The sequence below is a fragment of the Phyllopteryx taeniolatus genome, chromosome 10, assembly GCF_024500385.1.
Source record: "Phyllopteryx taeniolatus isolate TA_2022b chromosome 10, UOR_Ptae_1.2, whole genome shotgun sequence".
NCBI classification, from domain to species: domain Eukaryota; kingdom Metazoa; phylum Chordata; class Actinopteri; order Syngnathiformes; family Syngnathidae; genus Phyllopteryx; species Phyllopteryx taeniolatus.
In genome coordinates, this window is record NC_084511.1 from 18,759,150 (window position 1) to 18,776,810 (window position 17,661).

The 17,661-nt window shown below is 41.6% G+C and overlaps 1 protein-coding gene and 1 long non-coding RNA gene across 24 annotated transcripts in view; one reads left to right on the forward strand and one right to left on the reverse strand.

The window, feature by feature from the left end:
* Nucleotides 1-17,661, forward strand: part of tenm2a (teneurin transmembrane protein 2a) — a 262,652-nt gene that overhangs the window by 60,160 nt on the left and 184,831 nt on the right. For all 21 annotated transcript variants that reach the window (XM_061787016.1, XM_061787025.1, XM_061787022.1 and 18 more), the window contains exon 2: nt 7,165-7,486. In XM_061787016.1, the coding sequence (XP_061643000.1) occupies nt 7,270-7,486 (217 nt within the window). In that variant the 5' untranslated portion in view covers nt 7,165-7,269. The remainder of the gene's footprint in view (nt 1-7,164; nt 7,487-17,661) is intronic.
* LOC133484455 (uncharacterized) lies at nt 1,740-12,789 on the reverse strand. 3 transcript variants are annotated; one of them, XR_009790400.1, is made up of 6 exons: nt 11,176-12,789; nt 7,450-7,527; nt 3,408-3,569; nt 2,359-3,326; nt 2,149-2,279; nt 1,740-2,071 (listed from the first exon to the last, which is right to left on the reverse strand). It is a non-coding gene; the product is annotated as an uncharacterized LOC133484455 (long non-coding RNA). The 3 variants fall into 3 exon arrangements; XR_009790399.1 differs by having other exon boundaries at nt 1,740-2,096; nt 2,173-2,279; nt 7,450-7,530; XR_009790398.1 differs by having other exon boundaries at nt 7,450-7,530.

Below are 17,661 nucleotides of genomic sequence, written 5' to 3' on the forward strand. Positions count from 1 at the left end.
TTCACTCCCCGCTTGTGTGGAGTTTGCATGTTCTCCCCGTGCCTGTGTGGGTTTTCTCGGGGCACTCCAGTTTCTTCCCACATCCAAAAAACATGCATGGTCGGTTAATTGACAACTCTAAATTGCCCGTAGGTGTGAATGTGAGTGCGAATGGTTGTTTGTTTGTTTGTGCCCTGCGATTCAGTTCAGGGTGTACGCCGCCTCCTGCCCGATGATAGCTGGGATACGCTCCAGCACGCCCGCGACCCTAGTGAGGAGAAGCGGCTCAGAAAATGGATGGATGGATATACAACACACATTTTTTCCCCTTAATTAATAAAGTCAGCTTTTAAAATGAGCATTTTATGTTTACTTACGTTTAATTTGTTTGATGATGACAAAGTGGGAAAACTATGCAAAAAAAATTTGAGAAGTGGCAAATACTTTTTCACGGCACTGTATACTGTATACTTGACAGTTGATTGTTCATGAGACTCACATTTGAGCTATTTCAGAAAACTAGTTCAAGTTAAACTAATGCTGTACACATTTCCCTTCATTAGAAGAAAAAGAATTCATTCGAAAAAAAGATTCACCATGGAAAAAAATTAAGTCTAATCGGCATGTATAGAGGGCGGCTGGTTAGAGCGTCAACCTCACATTTCTGAGGTTTGCATGTTCTCCCCGTGCCTGCGTGGGTTTTCCCCGGGCACTCCGGTTTCCACCCACATCCCCAAAACATGCATTAATTGGAGACTTTAAATTGCCCATAGGTGTGACTGTGAGTGCAACTGGTTGTTTGTTTGTATGTGCCCTGCGATTGGCTGGCAACCAGTTCAGGGTGTACCCCGCCTCCTGCCCGATGACAGCTGGGATAGGCTCCAGCACGCCCGCGACCCTAGTGAGGAGAAGCGGCTCAGAAAATGGATGGATGGGCAGTATGTATAGAAATATGGTTTACATTTGTACATGTTATGTCTTCAAACATTTTGTATGTAAAGACTTAAAGATGTAAATTTTTAAATGTAGGGGGTGAGACTCTTGAAAAGAGAACACTATAAAACATTGTGATCAACATAACATAAGCAATTGATAATGTAGGAAACAGCTAAAAATTGTACATAATCATTTGTATGGATGTACCCAAGTTATGCAACTCGTTCATAGAAACGAGAAACTTATATTTTTATGTGCACAAGTGGCACAATGATTTGAATATTGAACGAGTAGTTTTGAGGATTTCAATTCTGATCAGAGAAATGAACCAAAGCGACTGAGAAAAACTGTAATAAGTTGAGTTTATATCAGATGTTACGCCTTCTTCTGTGGGTGTGTAATTGGGTAAAATGACCATACACTTGCACTAAACGTCTATCTTTATTTAATCTCAGATAAGCTTGTTACTGTTACCCGCATTTTGTTGCTTTTAATCATTCCCCCTTCAAAAGTATACAGTACTGGGGGAAAAAACATAAATAAAGTTGTGGCAGATAAACTGTCGTGCATTTGAAAAAGATTTTTTACCATGATAAGCAGAATTTGTTTTGAATTGGCTTCTTTTGCTGTTAAAATTAATGTGAGTAAGGCGGAAGAAAATCCCAGTGAAACAGACAGGCATGTCTTGTTCGGAAAGTTAACAGTGGTACAGTTATTTCCAGATGAAGTGGCTCCATGCTTCCTTATCCTGCCTCTGATCCTGTCTTGCTCATTATTATTTCACTAGCTGCAACACAACCAAATCCAAAATGGTAACAGTTGGGTTTTAATTTTATACATTCTCCATGAAGTAAATACTAATTGTTATTTGTTTAATGGTCCTATGCATTAAGCTCACAAACATATGACAAAAGTAAAGCTGGCATAATGTCCAGCAGGACCTATATGTAGTTATATATATAACTCATTTGTCATGAATGGATGCAGACTGGCCCGAAGAGCAGGCGGAGGCTGAGATGTTGTGATGAACAGTTTATTGAAAAAGGGGATTGTAGATGGTCCTTGAGGTGCGCTGGTGGGTTGTGGAGACAGGGAATACGTGGCAGGCGGTGATGAGGGCAGGCGGCTGGCTTGGTGGCGTGGCGGTAGGAATTCACTTGGTGACGAACACGGAGGGAACACTGAGGACAAGGAGAGACATGGAAAAAGGAGACGAGGAATTATGTAGCTTACCTGGAGACTGGGGAGCCGTTGTACCGCTGGAGAAGCTGTAATACTCTGGCAAGGTTTTCCGGGATCAGGTAGGCTAAAATTCAGGAGGTAACGAGGGCTGTTTGGTGACAGGTGTGCGGCCGAGGAAGGTGCTAGAAAGAGAGAGGGGAGAAGAGAGAGAGAGTTGGTCTGTGGATGGTACCCTGAAGACAAGCTGGCTGCTGCGCCCACCGCTTTGCAGAATTCTTTCCAAACCAGGGAGGAGAACTGGGGACCTTGGTCCGAGACGATGTCGATGGGTATACCGTGGAGTTTGAAGACATGATGAACAAGGAGGTTAGCAGTTTCAAAAGCAGAGGATAGTTTGGAAAGGGGTATGTAATGGACATATTTAGAAAATCGATTGACAACAGTAAGAATGATAGTGTTACCTTCAGAAGGAGGCAGGCCGGTGATGAAATGTAAAGCGATGTGGGACCATGGGCGGCTCGGGATGGGTAAGGGGCGCAGCAGACCAGCTGGAGGCAGATGTGAAGCCTTCCCTCGGGCACAGACGGAGCAGGCTTGGACCAATTCCCAGGTGTCTTTGACCAGGCTGGGCAACCAGAAATGTTGCTGAACCAATTGAATAGTGTGGGTGATGCTGGGATGAGTTATGAGCCCACCGAAGGATTTCAGAGCGTGCGGAATCGGGTACAAATAGACGGTTCGGAGGTCCGGTCTTGGGGTCAGGGTGAGTCCTTTGAGCGCGTTTGACTATTTGTTAAATTTTCCAAGATACAGCACCGACAAAGCAGGAGGAAGGGCGGATAGTGTCGGGTTCTGCAGGGCTGGAGGGGGATGATTATATGCAGGAGAGGGCGTCAGGTTCCACCATGAATTGGAGGGAGGGGTCGGGGTGACTTAAGGTAAACAGGGTTTTGAGTTGGCTGAAAGCTTGGGATGTTGCAGGGGTTCACTGAAAGGGGGAACTGGTGGATGTGAGACTGGTTAGGGGATGTGCGACCTTGCTGTACTTGCGGATGAAGCGGCGGTAGAAGCTGGCGAATCCGAGGAAACGGAGTTCTTTCTGGGTGGGTGGTATGAGCGGAGGCTGAGAGGTTTATTGAAAATGGCTGGGAATGAGTGGCAGGTGGTGACGAGGGCAGGCGGCTGGCTTGGCGGTAGGAATTCAATTGATAACGAACACGGAGGGAACACTGCGGACAAGGAGAGACACGGAGGTCAGAAAGGAGACGAGGAATTGTGTAGCTTACGTGGAGACTGGGGAGCCGTTATACCGCTGGAGAAGCTGTAATACTCTGGCAAGGTTTTCCGGAATCAGACAGGCTTTAATGCAGGTGGTAATGAGGGCCAATTGGTGACAGGTGCGTGGCCGAGGAAGGTGCTGGAAAGCGAGAGGGGGGGGGGGGAGAGCGAGAGGGCGCAAAGCGCTACCCAGGCTCCAACAGTAGAAATGCAGGACATAATAATTACTATACACAACAATGCAGTTCACCAGATCCCAGTGGCACAATACAAAGTGATTTATTTCACTGTCTTATTGTTCTGTTCATCTCAGGGTTTGGCCAGAGACTCAATGTGGGGGAGGGATCCGTGAAGTTAGTGAAGGCTCCATTCAAATCTTGCCGGTAGTTTTAAAACTGCAAATTCTCTCTTTTAACTTGATTTCGTAACGTAATGCTGAGTGATTCATTGTCATTAGCCTTCAGTTTAAGTTGATGTTATTTCCACTTACAGTGCATCTGCATTGTGCCACTTCAGCTTTTATTTGCAGGGAAAAAGGCTTCTGAGTAAAATTTCACCTTTGTATTTTCCAAAATTAATTATCCACCATTTCTCTCATCTTCCGATTACATTTCTTATTCTGCTTGGATTTCATGGTTGCGGGCCTGTCTATTTTCTATGTTATCGAAACATACTCTTGCATTTGAAGTTGGCCTTGTGCATTTGTTTGCACAGTTTTGCATTTGTATTTCTGCTTGTCTGCACTTTCTGAATGTCTGTGCATAAAAATGAAAATATCTGTTGTCTTTGCTGTCGGCATGCCACTAAACTCTCTGATGGCAGCAGTCATGATAATAACACAGTGCAATTCTTCTAAAAGGGACAATCCACTTTCGTGTGATGGTCATGGGAGGTCAGGCTGCTGTCACCAGAGTAATTAACAAGCTCAAGTTAGGCACTTGCTTCTTTGTAGAAATGGCTGTCTTGGTGACCTTGAGGAAAACACAAGTCGGTGGAATGTGATTGATATGTGATCCAGATCTTGCGATTTACCCCTCGACTTTCTTCACTTTATCCATCTATCTCTCATTCGGTGACCGTTCTCCTCCTGCTTATCTAGCGCTTAAACCTACTTACACTTTCAAATTACTTATGAACTCCAAAGTCATTTTATGTGTGACTGCTTCACACACATGCAAAACACCTTTTTCTAACTATTTGTGTTGTGAATAATTACTATATTGACCTTGGGTGGAGATCAGCCTTAAATGGAATAGCTCCACTTTTAAAGGTATTTCATTTTTAACATTGTTTGATTTAAGAGTTAGATTCCAATGGGAAACCACTGTGTGTACATGATATGAATTGGGGGTATATACTGTTACTGCAAAGTCATATTGCTTGGGAATGGTTTTGAGGAAAATGAAGGGATAATTAAAATTGCAATTTTATATGTGAACTGAATTTGGTCTGAAGTATCAGTCATGTTTTGTGACTAATGTCAAACGGAGACACGTGTTATCGTAAAATATATTTCTTAGTTTTTTTTACATTATACTTGTTACAGGACATACTGGTGTACAGAAAATCTAATTATGTTAAAAAGTATAAATTATCATTCTCCATTCATTCTTCTCAGTATATCGGGCAATGTGCTTCATTACGGGTTTAAGGCCATATTCTCCTGTTCACACATAAGTCTTATGCACTTTTCATCATTGCGCACTTACTACTGCCTCTGGAGTGCTGAAGTGGAAAAGTCCTTAAATCCACGGGAGCATGTGCGCAAAGCCAGATTTGACAGGGAACGTGCACAGTTTCGGAATGCTCCACCCAGAGTGTGCATCTGTCTTGAGGGTGCGTAAATGACAAATTTGAGTGCACGGGAGAATGCGCGCAACCAGAAGTGTTCCCAGCTGCGCGCCTTTTCTGACTTGGGCACACGGAAGACTCTGGCCCTTTGTGTTCTGTATACTGTATGTTGGGTTGGTAAAGTAAAAATACAATTTATGGATTTGGACAACAACAGGAAGATATACTGCAAAGCTAGACTTGGCTCCAAGTCATTATTTTTCTCACTTTCCTAACAATAGGTACACTTGTGTAGCCTTTGTCATAATATAAATAGTAGCTATCAAAACACATTTTCAATTTTAAGTAATAATTGTTTAGATTAAGGATATTGTTTGATGTCAAGTTGACAGATCACGCCTATATCTCCTAATAACTTTTTGAAAACATGATTCTTACCTTAATTGGAGACGCACGCAAGCACACACACACAAACACAAATACACATGCACACACACGCATGGGCACTCGCACAATGCTTTCTTTGCCCATTACATTATGTGCAGTCAGTGTCCCCAAGGCCACTATATCCCACTCGATTTCCTCACTCTCCATTCAAGGTACAAACACATTAAGGTTGAACTCCTAATAGCTTGTGTGATGGATACCGGAGCATAATGAGCTCTTTATGAGACTTAAATTCTACTGTTAATCAATGTACATAGCAGGGCACTTTTCAATACTGCCTCCTAAGCATTTTAAAATGAGCTGTCATTGAAAGGATTGACTCCCAATCTGGACTAGCTTCTTTCCCCCCTTCGTCTCCTTCTTCAAGCCGTCCCAGCGTGCAATTAGTTTCATCACACTTTCAGAACCCAATTATATCTCCTTTTTGAAAAGCTCTTGTCTGCTCTGATATTGACAAATACTCTCCAGACTGGGAGTTGCGAAAATGTAATGCACTGCTCTAATGCAGTGGGTAGCTCAGACTTCCTTTAACCTCAAGCAAGTAAAAACCCAGCCAGTCTATTTATTTATTACCTTAAATACCCCATACTGGCCGCTCCTGGGGGTATTGCTGTGAATTACTGCTGGTTGTTGTATTATTGCACTTTGATCTTTGGTTGCTAATGTACTATGTTGCTCCAGGCTCTTGCACTTGTATATTATTCTGTGTTAGCATTCAAATGTATAATCTACGTCCACTTGTATAAAATGTGAATACATTTAAAGTAGGCTAGCTGACTGTGATGCAATACCAGTGGACAACTGAGGCATTAGAGTCAACATTGTCTCTATTTGCAGTTGATGTACATGTTTATCTGCGTTGAAAGTTCTTGTTTGACTGTGTCAAATTCATGAAAAAAAATTTTGTGTGTGCATAGGTGCATCCAGCCCGTTTGTGCATTTTTGTGTATGTGTGTGTGTCTACTTGTACACATCTTTGTCTGGTTGTGTTTGATTATCCCTTACAGCCTCATAGGGAGTGTGATTCATTCTCACTGTGATAATGAGGAAGAGACTAGCAATGCCCTAAAGTCATTTCTTCCAGTCTTACATCCTTCCTGTTGCATCCTTCTACTTTTCACTCCTCTTTACCCTTTTATTATTTTCTAATCGTAATCATCTTTATTACTTTTTAATTCTATCATTGTTCTTTTTCTACATTCTTCCTTTGTTCGCTGACCCCTTTGGTTGTCATTATTCTCCCTTTAATGTGTTTGTATTCATGCAGCGCTGACATCAGCTGTATGACTTGATGCCATAGATTTGAATTCTGGCTGAACAGTTTTAGCCAGCCTCACATAATCCATCTATTTGGACGTAGGCCAATGCAGCTTTTCTTCATCCAGGGCCATAGAGTAAATCTCCATCACTAGTCGTATGTTTTGCATATTTGTCTGGTTGATTAAACATCAATTAACAACACTAATTTATATTGAACTTCCCTCATAGATTATCCTGGGAGAAAAGAGCAAGAGCAAGAATTAATTTAATTCCATCCTTTCCATTGTCCAGGTTACTGAAGTGGAGATAAACTCCAGTGAGGTCAACTAGGAGTCCTATCCGCCCAATACCGGCCTCCAACCCCTGCTTCAGACACTTCCCCTCCCACACAACATAATGGATCTAAAGGATCGAAGACATCACTCCCTGACCTGCTCCAAGGACGCCCCTTACAACACCTCATCCCTGGATGCAGAGGACTGTCGCGTGCCGACCCAGAAGTCATACAGTTCCAGCGAGACGCTCAAGGCTTTTGAGCACGAGCAAAGACTTCACTACAGTGGCTGCGTGACTGACCTTGTTCACCACGAGGCTGATGAGTACCCAAGACAAGGTGGGTCTTTGGGCCAAAGCATTCTGGGGATTATACATCCTCTGCTGGACATGAAACATAGCATGTAAAAGTACAATGTCACTCAGCAGGGCACAAAACGTAGGATAGTCACCACGCTTTGCATATACTGGTATTTTGTTATTCAATATACAGTACATATTATATTCAGCAGCCGAATTCCCGGCGTACAAATTGCACCGATGGTTAAGTTGCATTGAGTGATGTCAGCACACCAGAACAAAATAAAACCTGATAAAATAAGACAGCCAGGAAGAGCGCAGTTAAGTGCCAGTTGTACAACAAAGACTTTGCATACTACTGAAGCACTTCAAGCCTATGGTTTCACCTTAACACAAAACCTATTCCACCGAGCATGTACGTACATTAGTGTTAATAGTTCTAATACAACTAAGGTTAGTTAGTCATAGTGACTGCCTGAAACGGGAGAATACATACTGTGGCTGTATCAGTATGGTGACACCAATGGGTGTGTTCTTATTAAATAACATTAAAATGTTTATCAACATTTTATGGCCTATATTGCGAAATTAATTTTTGTGTATGATACTAGAAGAATCAAACTGAATTTTTATTATTTCTTTACTATTTTTACTTCATAAACAGTTTACTTTTGGCCAAGGATTTTTTTAGGCTCTGCTGTGTTCTACAATGTACTTGAAATCAAAACATGTTTCAAGACATTGAAAGAGTACGGGGTTTAAAAAAAAATAAAAACAATCCTGTACTGCTTGAATACAGCAAAGTTGATTATTATTATTATTATCATCCATCCATCCATCCATCCATTTTCTGAGCCGCTTCTCCTAACAAGGGTCGCGGGCGTGCTGGAGCCTATCCCAGCTATCATCGGGCAGGAGGCGGGGTATACCCTGAACTGGTTGCCAGCCAATCACAGGGCACATAGAAACAAACAACCATTCTCACTCACATTCACACCTACAGGCAATTTAGAGTATTCAATTAATCTAGCATGCATGTGGGATGAAACCGGAGTGCCCGGAGAAAACCCACGCAGGCACGGGGAGAACATGCAAACTCCACACAGGCGGGGCCGGGGATTGAACCCCGGTCCTCAGAACTGTGAGGCGGACGCTCTAACCAGTCGTACACCGTGCCGCATTATTATTATTATTATTATTATTATTGTACTGTAATACAATACATTTTATTTGAAGGCGCCTTTGAAGTCACCCATGGTCACCTTACAGAAAATATAAAAGCTAAAAAAAAGCCAATAAATAAAAATATTTACATAAAAATAAGTGAAGGGCACAGTTCCAGTTAGAGGGAATATGCCAGTTGGAACAGGTGTGTTTTGAGTTAGGATTTGAATGATGCGATGGAGTCTGACTGTCTTATGTGCATGGGGGAGGGAGTTTCAGAGTCTGGGTGCTGAGCAGCTGAAGGCTTGGGCACTCATTGGACTGAGGCGTGACGTGGGCATGGTTAGCAGTCCGGCAGTGGTTGAGCGGAGCTTGTGGGAGTGAGTTTATCCAGGTTACAGAGGTCATTTGTTAAAAAATGTGTATGTAGTATCCTGATGGTGAATTAACTAACATGTACTGTGTGTCTGGCAACCAAAATCCATTTAATTTAATAATATTGCTTATTCTATTCAACTAAAATATGATTGAGCATTATATACATACAACAATATACATGCAGTGTTTTTACATACATTTATACATATGGTATGAAAGCAAATAGAACAACTTGGCAGAGGTAATTAGGCACATTTTCATTTCAAAATTATTTTTAAGCCCCATATAAGCTTCTCATACTAACAGGACTTTTTCCAGTCGCATTATGAGCATAAAACATTTACAAATCATGTATTTAAATTGCCCGTAGGTGTGAATGTGAGTGTGAATGATTGTGTGTTTCTATGTGCCCTGCGATTGGCTGGCAACCAGTCCAGGGTGTACACCGCCTCCTGCCCGATGATAGCTGGGATAGGCTCCAGCACTCCCGCGACCCTTGTGAGGATAAGCGGCTCAGAAAATGGATGGATGGATGTATTTAATTTAACTCTGTGAATGATTTTGTTGTTGTTAGTGTTGCAACTGAATATTGTAATCACTTAATGTTGCATTTGCCTGAAAGATTTAAAGTAGACCTGTGGCAATTGGGCTTTACAGGATCAGGATTTTTGGGGCCGATCAGAGAGTTAAAAAATAACGCTAACCAATCACAAGATGGAGCAATGTCTCTATTTAAATGACTAAAATTATATTTACAATAAATAATGTATCTTTGTTGATCTATTTATGCCATTGAGGCATAGTGACAGACAGAACAAATGAATAGTCTTCCATTAGATGGCAGGATGTACATACAGTAATTAATATATCCACTTTTTATGACATTTTTGTTTGTGGGTGTGCTGTGAGATTTTTCAATTGTAAAATATGTGCCTTAGCTCCATAAAGGTTGGAAATCACTGCTCTAGTCATATCGTGTATTCTAATCAGTCAGGTCAAACCAACAACATGACAGAAATAATGGGTGCTAATTTACTGTAATTAAATTACTTTATCGTAATTAAATTACTTCACACACACACCAAATCTTTAGAGCATGGTTCGACAGAATGCCAGCATGTTCGCTTACAACGGTTAGTGCTAGCACTAGCTTGCTAGGATACATAACGTTTTGTTGCCTGCTTGCGAGCGGTACCATATTAAAAGTATGTGAACATAGCTCAAGCAAGCCTTAAACAAACGTCCTCTCCTGAGCACCGGTGACCACCAACACGTTTTTACCAACTTTGTTCTTATAAACACACGGCGCGATCCATTATTGTTGTCCTCGCCAGGGTAACGAGTGTATCCGGTCGTGTTTGAGTTGACAAGAGGGGATTTGGTGGTATGGGAATGGAACGATTTTATTGCAGTAGTCTGACATAGTGCAATCGTGAAAGACCAAATTTGTCTTGTAGTCTGATCCGGATTACGTGTTGTCTGTCTCACACCGCCGACCTGTTTTAAAAAAAAAAAAAGATTTATTGGTGGTCAGATATTTACAGTACTACGTCAAAAGACACGCGACAAGGCTAATAATAAACTAGCTTTTAGATTCGAATATACTGTACACGACGGCGACAAAATGTCTTTTGCGGAGCCGATCAATGACGTCATTGATCGGATCGGCGAATTATGACATTAAAGCAGATCAGCATAAAATGCTAATTATCGGCCGATACCAATCAGACCGATCAGATCGGTGTAAAGTCTAGTGGCAATGGAGCGCTTGTCTTAATGAACTTCTGTGTCCCCTGGTAAGTAAGTTACCCAATAGGCCAATAGTTCATTGCTAAAGGGCATGCCTGCCCTTTTATGCATAACTTTAAAACCTATGTGTCTATGCACTTGCAAATGTACATGAAACTGGCAGTATTGATCCCTGACTGGTGAAAGGAGTCAGACTCAATGGGATTGATCTGTGCAAAGCTCTTTTTCCTGTGTATGAAAACAGAAAGAAGAGGGTGCAAGCAATGCAATATGTTTGATTGTTATTGGGCATATGCATGTTTAACAGCAAATATAAAAGGTGAGTAAAAAAACAGACATTTTGTTCTGTGAATGCAACAGTACAGCAAAGAAAAAAAAGATTGATTGGCATCATGAATGGAAGACTGAAAATCAGTGGTGTGTGTCGGTCAGACATACTTCACTGCGGCACCGAGCTGACATCGCACCAGGCGATTGCTGGTCAATACCGAAGTCCTCTCAGCCTATCAGCTTTTTCAAAAGCCCAGACCCACAGATTCATCGTGGGAAGTGTGGCCACAGGAGACCAACAGTGTTGCAGCACCATAAGGACAGTGACACCACAGAAGGAGGAGAGCTCAGTAGACAGAAAATGAGGAAGAGAGTCGGAGAGACAAAGTGAGAAAATCAGCAGATGAATAATTTAGAAATTGACACATAAAATGTAAATGGAATCAAAATTTGTGCCTTGCCATTACTTTTTTGATAAGATTGTATTTTGGAAAAGCATTATCATGCTTCTGAAATTTCAATTTTGAAGAGCCCACATTTTTCATTACCTAGTTGACATGGCAAATTGAGGAGATTGAATTAAGAATATTTATTACCTTATTTATTTTAATGACTATTTGGCACATATTAGATGGGACTGTTACTGGTAATATTAGCTAAATACTTACATAGACTACCAACAGTAGTACTAGCAGGAGCAGCTACCTGATTTTAACAGTCCTAAATAAGAATGAAAACACCTCTCATCACTTTGTACAGTTTGTCCATGTAGCCTATGCGTGTACTCCCACCCACCCTGGTCCTGATTGCTGATCATTTGACTGGATAGGGACATCCCTAACCAACAGTCAAACATGGTGGTGGTCGTGTGATGGTCTGGGGCTGCTTACCTACTTAAGGACACAGACAACTTGTGATTGATGGAACCAAGAATCCTCCTTTTTACCAGAGAATCCTGAAGGTGTATGTCGGCCATCAGTTCGTGACCTCAAACAGCAACACACTTGGGTTTTGCAGCAGAACAACGATCCGATAGCTTAAGAAAAAAAGGTTTGGGAGTGACCTGGTAAAGGTCCAGACTTGAATCTGATTAAAAAGGCCATTCATGCTTGAAAATCCTCCATTATTGCTGAATTTAAAAAAATTGCAAGGAAGAGTGAGCCAAGATATCTCCCGATGTGAAAGACCCATTGCCAGCTATAGAAAACGCTTGATTTCAGTTGTTGCTGCTGAGGGTGGCCCAACCAGTTATTAGGTTTCGGGGCAATTACTTTTTCACACCGGGCCCGGTAGCTTTGAATACGTTTTTTTCCCCTTAATGAATATGTGTTTTATTTTAACTTGGGTTATCTTTGTCTGGCATGTACATGTGTTTGTTGATCTTAAACTTTCAAGTTGGGAAACTGTGCAAAAAAAAAGACAATTAGAGAAGGGGGCAAATACTTTTTCATGGCACTTTATACTGTATTTTGTTACAATCACATTAGAAGATGACTCGACTGATATGTTATTTGTTAAATACAGAACACACCTCAAAGACAAGAGAAGAGATAATATTATGTTAGAAGTCCCTCTACGTGTTTTTTCTGTTGCCTTGATCTGCCACCCACTCTGTCTGTCACATTTCATGTCTTGTATCATTTATTGACTTCTTATATTGTTATTTTCCTTGCCAGATAATGCTGTTACCATGGCATGCTCGTGCCTTTACTCTGTGTCTTTGGTGTTCTATTTCATATAGTCTTGACAAACTGCACATTTTCTTTTCAACTATCTGTGCGCTATAGGCCTCACCTTTAATTTTCATACATTTACAATGTCCTACTGTATGTGCATGCACCTTCCGCTTCAAAGAATTACAAGCCCTAACAGTTTGGATTTCTTCAGTTTTAAAAAGTGAACAAAGAACCAATGAATTTAAACACTAAATTAGATTTTTGGTTTTGAAATGGTGATGTGAACTGGCTATGGCGAAATGCAAAGTTTACAAGTCAGGATTTGGGATGAACCACGAACTGTGGCCAATAGTAGTTCACCCCTACAGCACCTGTTTTTTCTTCTAGAGTCATTTGTAAAGAGCCCCATCATAGATGTAAAAGAACTTTAACTTTTTTCATAATGTACATTTTTTTTAAAACTATATTTGGATGGCCTACCACTGTGAACACAAAATCTTGTGCTACTCTTCACATGCAACTGAGACAAAAAAAAAAGATATGTCAACCCCCTCCTTCTCCTCAACCCGAGGATTAAGTTTGCACAATGCTAATAATCGCCATCAAAAGTTTAATTCAAAACTATTATGGCAAAAAAAAATAAATGGTTCTGGTAACATTATAGAAACGGTCAAATTTAATTATTGGATCCTGATTGCTTGATGAGCTTTTTCTGGTTCAGACACATACTGTACATTATGTTATAAACAATTTGAGGATGTTGGGCCAGATACATTCTGTTTGTGTATTTCTATTTCAGTGAGCCAAATAAGTGCCATCCCTCATCAAATTCCAATCATCCAAACATTAAAATGTGTAGCTTGTTCGAGACAGGTGGGATATAAATTACAACAGTATAGAACTGTTTTCACTTTAGCCTCAACTAGACTTCAGCATTTCAGCATTCACACGCAACTTCTCCAGAAATTGCATGTGAATGCTGAAATGCTGAATGAAATCATGTGGAATGGTATTGAATGTTATGGAATGACATAGAATGATGTTGAATATTACGTAATGTTATGAAATAATGTGGAATGATATTGAATGATATGGAATGAAGTGAAATGAGCTGAACAGTTAGAAGTTATCGGTTCGAATCGGTCGAGAAATGTGCAAGGAGGAGTGAATAATGTAGAATAGATCATAATGTGGGAAAAATCTGGGTATTTTATCATGTGTAATGAGGGAATTTGGGGAATGTCAAAACTATTTGGAAGTTGGAATGGTTTGAATCCGCACAATGTTGAAACAGAAGGCAATAATGTAGAATTTGTGTTAATGTGGGAAAAACTTGGGTATTTTAATGTGGAAAACTGTAAAATTTGGGTAATGGGAGAATTTTGGGATTGTGGAAAATATTTTGCTGTTGGAATGGTCAGTAAAAAAATGTTGAAGCGGGAAGAAATAATGTAGAATTTGTCTTAATGTAGGAAACATTTGGGTATTTTAATGTGGTAAAATGTCAAATGTGGATGAAAAATTGAAATTTGGGTAATGTGAGAATGTGGGGAATGTGAAAAATATGTAGTTGGAATGGTTTGAATTGGTAAATAAATGTTTAAGCGGGAGGGAATGTTGAATTTGTCTTAATGGAAATATATATTTTTTTTAATGTGGAAAAGTGTAGAATTTGGGTAATGTGGGAATTTGGGTAATGTTGAAAATGTTGTTTGAATGGTTTGAATCGGTCAGGAAATGTGGAAAGAGGTGGGGGGTAATGTAGAATTTGTCTTAATGTGGGGAAAAATGTGGGTATTTTAACGTGGTAAAATGTGAAATGTGGTTTAAAAAGAGGAATTTGGGTAATGTGAGAATATGGGGACTGTGAAAAATATGTTGTAGTTGGAATGGTTCGATTCAGTAAAGACATGTTGAAGCAGGATGGAAAAATGTTGTGATGTGGTTTAATGTTGAAAAGTGTAGAATTTGGGTCATGTGGGAATTTTGAGAATGTGGAAAATGTTTTGTTAGAGTGGTTTGAATCCGTCAAAAAATGTGGAAGAAGGAGGGGAAATTGTAGATTTTTTCTTAATGTGGGGAAAATGTGGGTATTTTATCGTGGGAAAATTGGAAATGTGGGTGAATGGTTGGAATGGTTTGAATTGGTCAAGAAATGTGAGACGCATCTTCAAACAACAAAAGATTAACAAAGCGGCAGGCCCGGACCATGTGTCCCAAAAGTCTGCCTCAAAGTCTGCACGGACCAGCTCGCTCCAGTCTTCACTCAGATCTTCTATAGATCTCTGGAACTGTGCGAAGTTCCATCCTGTTTCAAACGCTCCACCATCATTCCAGTCCCCAAGAAACCTGCAATCTCGGGTCTGAATGACTACAGGCCTGTCGCTTTGAGATCTGTGGTCATGAAGTCCTTTGAACGTCTCATGCTGGACCACCTCAAGAGTGTCACAGGTCCCCTGCTGGACCCCCTGCAGTTTGCCTACCAAGCGAACAGGTCTGCGGATGATGCAGTCAACATGGGACTGCACTTCATCCTAGAACACCTCGACAGTGCAGGGACCTACGTGAGGATCTTGTTCGTGGACTTCAGCTCAGCGTTCAACACCATCATCCCTGAACTCCTTTCATCCAAGCTTCTCCAGCTCAGTGTCTCACCTGCCATCTGCCAGTGGATTTACATCTTTCTGACGGGCAAGACACAGCAGGTCAGGCTGGGGGAGGCCACCTCATCCACACGCAGCATCAGCACTGGGGCGCCCCAAGGTTGTGTCCTCTCTCCGCTGCTCTTCTCTCTCTACACGAACGACTGCACCTCAGCGAACCCGACTGTCAAACTCCTGAAGTTTGCAGATGACACCACTGTCATCGGCCTCATCAAGGACGGTGACGAGTCTGCATATCGACAGGAAGCTGAGCGGCTGGAGCTGTGGTGCGGCCGACACAACCTGGAGCTGAACACGCTCAAGACTGTAGAGATGATCGTGGACTTCAGGAGGCATCCTTCGCCACAGCTGCCCCTCACGTTGTCCAGCTGCCTTGTGTCAACCGTCGGGACCTTCAAGTTCCTGGGAATTACAATCTCTCAGGACCTGAAGTGGGCGACCAACATCAACTCCGTCCTCAAAAAGGCCTAGCAGAGGATGTACTTCCTGCGGCTTCTGAGAAACCACGGCCTGCCACCGGAGCTGCTGAGACAGTTCTACACAGCGGTCATCGAATAAGTCCTGTGTTCTTCCATCACAGTCTGGTTTGGTGCTGCTACAAAAAAGGACAAAGTCCGACTGCAACGGACAATCAAAACTGCTGAAAGGATTGTCGGTACCCCCCTACCCACCATTGAGGACTTGCACGCTGCCAGAACTAAGACAAGGGCGTGCAAAATCCTCTCGGACCCTCCGCACCCCGGTCACCAGCTCTTCCAGCTCCTTCCCTCAGGTAGGCGCTACCGATAAATGCAAACTAGAACTAGTAGACATTCCAACAGCTTCTTCCCTCTTGCGATCAACGTCTTAAACACCTAACCTATAATTCCATTATAACAAGCTGGCAATTTTTTGACTTGAGTTCGTTGTCACATTTCTGTGGGGCCAATTATGTATTATGTATATGTATCTGTAACATTTGCACAACCAACATTGTCCCAGATTATCGCACTACTCGTCACTTTAAACCGCATACACTCCTTGAAGTCTCAGCGCCCTTTGCACAATGGTCATTGCACCGGACTATTGCAATATTAGTCATTCGAACTGCTCTAAGTGCTAGAGGACTCTGCATCTTTTTGCACAATTATTTTTTGTCAATGTCTTTATGTCTCCAAAGTGTTCTGTAAATTGACTGTATGTTGTAGTAGAGCGGCTCCAACTACCGGAGACAAATTCCTTGTGTGTTTTGGACATACTTGGCAAATAAAGATGATTCTGATTCTGATTCTGAAAAGTGGAAGGAGGGAAAAATGTAGAATTTGTCTTAATGTGGGTATTTAAATGTGGAAAAGTGTGGATATTGGGTAATGTGGGGAATGTGGAAAATATTAGTTGTTGGAATGGTTTGAATCATCAAACCCACAGGGCCCGCGATGCAGCCAGTCCCCGCCCAGCCCGAGGGTGTCACGTATGTGGTTAGGGCGAAGGCGAGTAACGCAAGGCAAGAACATGGTGGACCCAATTGCAGGGAAGCAGGGAGGCAAGGCAGGAGTGCGGGAGTCTCAAAATAATAATATTTAATCTTCAGAAAGGGAAAACTGAACGAAGTCCCACAACAGATAACAATCAAATCAAAGTAACAAAGAAACACTCGAATATCTAAAACTGGAAACAAACTATGACCTGTGAGTAAGACGTGGAATAGAAAGGGAAAATGACACCTGACAATGACATACCGCAATGATAAAGACAACTGGCGACTATGACATGGCAAAGACATGTGACAACGACAATGAACCGACAAGAACTGAAAGAAACCAGGGAACTAAATACAAACAAATTGACGAGACAACGAGGAACACCTGGACAAGACACGAGTGGCTGGAGAGAGTTGATTGGTCGACACAAAGTAGATGAGAACAGGTGGACACAACAACCTAATGAGCACACGACAAACATGGAACACAGGAAAACATGGAACAAAACTAAACACAACCCAAACCAAAACACAGACCATGACAGAGGGTGGGAGAGTGTCCCTTGTTTGATGGAAAGGAGGGCGGATAGGGGCACCTGACAAGGGAACGATAGAAAATAGTCTTGCTATTGTCAAATGTCTCCACATTTACTCACAAGTCCTCTCAATTTCCCTGAGCACCTCATCAACACGGATGTTTATACAAACCCCTATTCCAATAAAGCTGGGATGTTGAGTAAAATGTAAATGAACACAGAATACAATGAATTTCAAATTATTTTCCACCTACATTCAAGCGAATAGACTACAAGGACAAGATATTTAATGTTTTAAAAGAAAATCTTTTTTGTTGTTG